This window comes from Cydia strobilella, chromosome 2 (assembly GCF_947568885.1).
Source record: "Cydia strobilella chromosome 2, ilCydStro3.1, whole genome shotgun sequence".
Lineage (NCBI taxonomy): Eukaryota > Metazoa > Arthropoda > Insecta > Lepidoptera > Tortricidae > Cydia > Cydia strobilella.
In genome coordinates this window covers 21,258,798-21,264,813 of record NC_086042.1, presented here as the reverse complement: position 1 = coordinate 21,264,813, position 6,016 = coordinate 21,258,798, and the positions used below count along the sequence as shown (strand labels likewise).

Sequence of the window (6,016 nt, the reverse complement as noted above, 5' to 3'; positions counted from 1 at the left end):
AATAAAATATATTGATTAGCATAAATTAACTTTTTTTACAGCATTCATTTATTTATTTTAGCTTAAATAATAAACATTATAAAATTATATGCACTCTAAGAGGAAGAAATGTGAGTTTGAAAAAGTACCTATCATTTTCAATTTGTAAATGCGTAATTGTACATAAGTTTTCGCCAGCTTGATATGCTTTAAGTTCAGGTTCTTGACAGAGTAGGCTAGGTTTAAACCCTGAACAACAACTATGTGTGGTATTTTCTATAAAAAGGGACCTTATTGTCGATGGCTGGCGTAAGCCAGTTATTAACGACGCTCCGATATAAATACAATGCCGCGCGACGCTGTACGGCGTAATAGCCATCGACAATAAGGTCCCTTTTCATAGAAAATGCCCCATATTAGCTTAACACATTCAGTGCCAGTAATAAATAGATAATAATAATAAATATTATAGGACCAAGTCCCATGGTAAGCCCAAGGAGGCTTGTGTTATGGGTACTCAAACAACGATATATTATAATATATAAATAGGTACTTAAATACATAGAAAACACCCATGACTCGGGAGCAAATATCTGTGTTCAACACACAAATAAATGCCCTTACCGGAATCGAACCCAGGACCATCGGCTTCACTACCCACTAGGCCAGACTGGTCGTCAAACCCGATAGTCTGATTCTCTATTCGTAGTCGCTGTTTTTTATATACAAGATTTTGCATGTTATCGGCTACGCTCGTAGCGCGTTGCACGCGCTGGCACTGAATGTGTTAACTATTGTTTTAGTTACCTCGGTTAATAATTTAAACTTAGGCATAATCAACCTGCAGAAGTTCGATAATACTAATATGCATTACGCGGGAGGTAGTAGTAAGAACTCCTGAACTCGGCGGTTGAAATCTTCCGCGTAGCGAAGATGGATGTTGTGCTTGCCGTCCGGGTACAAATGTATTCTGAAAGCAATGAAAGTACGTCAGTTGGCAGCTGCTAAATAGTATGAAGACGTTGTCCCATGGAAGTTTATATTTTCAATTTTTCATCACGTCGTGAGTTGACGTCGCTTCTGTTTCATCCACCACCTACTTCGCATATAGCCAATTGTCGTTGATAACTGACTGACTGGTGAAACCCACGTTGGAATCGACCAGAAAAAACGTGTTGCTTTTACTATGGAATGACTGTTTTTTTTGTTGTTAGTTTTACTCTTAGTTTCGACATCCCGACATATAATACTGGTCGTATACATGACAAGAACCTTTTTTACGACAGCTTGTCCATTGTAATAATACATCAGCACTGTTGGTATTTCTAGTTACGAAGTTTCGTAAAACAAGCACAGGGTAGAAACTTTCTAGAACAACTATTCCAGGTGCTAGGTTTTTCAGTCATTGAGTGATAATGGAATAAAAAATCATGACGATACATGTAATTTTGTTCACTTTTTCTATTGCGAATTGCTTAATTCATATTTAGTTTACCTTGATCCCTTTATATGAGTATGTAAATGCGACACATGCATGTTATCAACCATAGGATCTTTTTCGCCATAAAGTATCATGGTTGGAGCCACAATATCCTTGAGAAGCTGTGAGCAGATGTCCCCATTGTTAGCTTTGAAGACGGCTGACATGGCATCAACCCATTCCGCCCAGTAATTGGCAAACAGCTCTTCGCCATATGCTTCTATCATTGGCTTCCTCATTCTCTCTGACCATGTTTTGATGTCTCTGGTATCTGTAATTTTGGCCATAAAAATTATTAAACTTGTAACCTCATTTATAGCCTGTCCAACTTATAAGATCAAGTTTGCCATATATTTACTATGGCGTACTTGATCATAGAAAAACCGGCCAAGTGCGAGTCGGACTCGCGCACCGAGGGTTCCGTACATACATCACACAATTTAAACAATGTATTTTTTATGTTAAACGCGAGTGAAAGGTAAATTGCGGTTTACGATTCATTGTCGTATTAAAAAAAAACTACTTACTAGATCTCGTTCAAACCAATTTTCGGTGGAAGTTTGCATGGTAATGTACATCATATATTTTTTTTAGTTTTATCATTCTCTTATTTTAGAAGTTACAAGGGGGGGGACACGTTTTACCACTTTGGAAGTGTCTCTCGCGCAAACTATTCAGTTTAGAAAAAAATGATGTTAGCAACCTCAATATCATTTTTGAAGACCTATCCATAGATATCCCACACATATGGGTTCGATGAAAATTTTTTTTTGAGTTTCAGTTCTAAGTATGGGGACCCCCAAAATTTATTGTTTTTTTTTTCTATTTTTGTGTGAAAATCTTAATGCGGTTCACAGAATACATCTACTTATCAAGTTTCAACAGTATAGTTCTTATAGTTTCGGAAAAAAGTGGCTTTGACATACGGACAGACAGACAGACATGACGAATCCATAAGGGTTCCGTTTTTTGCCATTTGGCTACGGAACCCTAAAAACGGACAGACTATATCAACATTGGCTCAGTTTCGATGACTGAGCATTTGGGAAAAAAACAGACTTTAATGCATATGGCACATTCTAAAATTTGATTTGTTTTGAAATAGAAATGACTATAATAGCCAAGCAAGTGAGCAAGGTTCTAAGTCAGGCACTTTTATCTTTATGGGGCTTTAGTAAGGTTCAGTAAGTTGCAAACATGCCTATAAGGGTCCAGCAATCAAATTAGGCTTGAAAGTCTATTTATTTTTAAATGTCTACAGGAAATTCCTTATACTAAATAGTACATACGGGTCTCTATTGTTTGACATAATTATTGAAAGTCATAATGTAATGATTGTCATATTATCATTAGTCATAATTTGGTTTTTCTCAGAAACGCGTAACTTTTCAGGATTGTCATAAAACAAACCTAACCTAACCTATCTATAGGATAACCCGAGGAAAATCCTGAAAAGTTAACGGTTTCGGAATTATGACTAATGATAATATGACAATCATTACATTATGACTTTCAATAATTATGTCAAACAAAGGGACCCCAGTACATACATATAGTCACACCTATTTCCCGGAGGGGTAGGCAGAGACCACGGATTTCCACTTGTTACGATCCTTATATACCTTTTCCCTACATAGTAACTTATACTAAAAAAGTTTTTGAGTTTTTGTGTTTGTCTCTTGAGATGAAATAATTGCATAATAATTTTAACTAAACCTCCGTTCCTTTGAGGCTAAACTTACTCTTGTACAGTTCTAGCTCATGGGGCAGGATGAGTGAGTTGGTGCCCCACACCACCAGCTTCTGCACTGCCTCTGGGTATTTTGCCGCATGGATCATGCTTACAATGCCTCCATCACTCCAGCCCAACAAAGAATACTTTGATATATTCAATGCCTAAAATGTTATGAGCTTATATACCATCAATGAGCTTTTGTCAAGGTTAAAATACTTAAAAAGTTGAATAAGATATACTTACTTTCATAAATTCATAAGTATAATCAGCATCTTTTTCATAGAAATTTACTGGGAAATCTCTGACCGGTGGCCTGCTCTTCCCGTAGCCGGGCGGGTCCCAGGCTATGACCGTGAACTTCTGGCGGTTGAAGCCTTCGACTTGCGGTTTAAAGTCCGTCCATATTGTGCCAAGCGCGCCGGGAGCCAGAAGTACGGTGTGTGGTCCATTACCAACTGTTAAATAATTTATATCCCAATTTCTGACTTTGATGGTGTCTTCCTAAAAATGGTAAAATATTAAATGTTTTCCATTAACATTGCTAACAACTTTATTATAAAGTAAACATTCAAAACTTACTTTAGGAACCGCTGTAGATAGTTTAACGCTACTTGCCATTTTTTGATTATTCAATTGAATAAAAGGACATAAAAACCTTTTAAATTTTATTAACATTTCGGATTTTAATGCCTATAATTGTATTTTTTTCACTTATCTTTATTACCTTTGCCACTTTGAACGTCAATTTTGACAAGCTTATCAGTTATCACTATCAGAATTACGTTCCGTTACTTCGCTGGTTGATTAATTCTAGGGCCCTCCACACTCGTGCGCGAAGCCGCGAACGCGAGTGTGGAGTCTAGTTCGTTAATCAGTTAAATCGACTCCACACTCGCGTTCACGGCTTCGTGCCGCGTAGTCTGGAGCGAGCTTTAAATCCGACAAAACGAAAATATAAATGAGTTGGTGAAGCAAATCATGTCAGTAGAAAAAGGCGGCAAGTTTAAAAATCAATCTGGGTAATATGGCTCCATGTCGATAATTTCGCCAACGTCAAAGTGGGATCGAATTAATATGTATTTTTTTAAAACCGCTATCTCCATAACTTCGCACTAGAATTTGATCTTTTAAACTTTCAAACTTGAACATCGAATATCTCAAAACTGTACATTTACATTATGAATTTTCAAAAAATCTGAAAAGTAAGCACGGAACTTAGTTCTGATTCTTTTTGCATTTAAAAGAGCATGTCTTAGCTGGTAGCAATAACTCAATACCGACAATAAGTACCCTTTTGATTGACGATGACACATATAAGCTCTTAAGCATGGATGGTATAGAAAGGATGCCAATCTCTTATGGCAGGCAGAATTGTTGCAAAAGTGACCGCTTTCAGCTTTAAATAATAGTTCCTAATCTCTCCGGTGGCGCTAGTTAGGCTCTGGGACATGAGTATAACATGAACCATATAAGGCAACAAATAACCCGACCAAATTACGTAGGTTGTTTTTGGTAGTATTCGATGTATGGTGGCGCCGCCTAATTACTGTTTTTTGATGGACACTTTTCATACATAGAGATTTGGCTCCTTTATATAGTCTCCATGCTCTTAAGGGCCCTCCACACTCGAACGCGAGTGTGGAGTCGATTTCGCTGAATAACGAACTAGACTCCACACTCGCGTCCGCGGCTTCGCGGCGTGATTCACGCATGAGTGTGGAGGGCCCTCTAGGAGATAGCTGGACTTTGAAAGATACATAAGACTATCCTGTTCGGTCATTTCCCCCCACCCCTCATAACCGCTCCAGTTATACTAGATTCATGGCTCCTGTACACCATGGCCCAGTGTAGGCCAGTCCAAGGGACACATTTATGCGTTAGAAGGAGCAAGTTTTATTGCTATCTCATTCCACCGCATAGCTGCGTCCCTTGGACTGGTTTACGCTGGGCCATGGTGTACAGGAGCCATTACAATGGAGGCAAGTACAGTATGGGCAACATTTATCAACAGGCGGTTTCATGAATTTCAAAATTGTCTCCACTCCGTTTTTAGGGTATGCACGCACGAGCAACTTTTGTCGCCGCGACTATTTTGTCTTGATTTTGTCTCTCACATAAGTCTATGGGTTAGTCTGGAAGTGCGCACACGTAACGACGTGACTCCCTGGAGACTTTTTTGTCCGCGGGTTCGGAGACAAGCCCGCGACGCAACTGTCTCCTTCCCTCTTCTTTTCTTGGTGGACTTGAGGGCGGTGTTGCCCGTAGCCAATGCCACGTAAAAGGGTAGGAACAAAATAAATGCTCTTAGAGCACGACGCTGTTCGGTGGTTGTTGTAGTTGTCTCGTAAAACCGATAGCTGGATTTTACGAGAAGCACGTGGACTACCGGCCGTTGACTCCAAAATGGTGGTTAAACACGCTTTGAGATTAATTCTCCATTCACTGCACACTACCACATTAGATTATTGTATAATAAAGCTATCGATATTACACTTTAAACAATATTAATGAGCAAAAAACTAAGGAATTAATCACGAGGCTACTATCAAGATGGCGTTCGAACCGGAAGTCCCGTCTCCTTCCCTATTGGTTGGTAAGTCGCCAGAGGGCCTACCGCGAACAACGTTCGACGTGTTGCCTCTCTGTCGCACTCGCACTTGTAAATTCGTATGTAAGTGTAACAGGAAGGCAACACGTCGAACGTGGTTCGCGGTAGGCTCTCAAGGGCCCTCCACACTCGTGCGCGAACGCGAGTGTGGAGTCTAGTTCGCTAATTAGCGAAATCGACTTAACACTCGCATTCGCGGCTTCGCGCCGCGTAG

The 6,016-nt window shown here is 39.5% G+C and overlaps 1 protein-coding gene across 1 annotated transcript; it reads right to left on the bottom strand.

Moving 5' to 3' along the window:
• Nucleotides 1-372: 372 nt before the first annotated feature.
• On the bottom strand, nucleotides 373-3,927 carry LOC134754263 (valacyclovir hydrolase). The gene is made up of 5 exons (XM_063690479.1): nucleotides 3,774-3,927; nucleotides 3,438-3,695; nucleotides 3,202-3,355; nucleotides 1,475-1,730; nucleotides 373-949 (listed from the first exon to the last, which is right to left on the bottom strand). The coding sequence occupies exons 1-5, from the start codon at nucleotides 3,867-3,869 to the stop codon at nucleotides 850-852; spliced, it is 864 nt and encodes a 287-aa protein (XP_063546549.1). The 5' UTR covers nucleotides 3,870-3,927; the 3' UTR covers nucleotides 373-849.
• Between the last annotated feature and the right edge of the window lie 2,089 nt (nucleotides 3,928-6,016).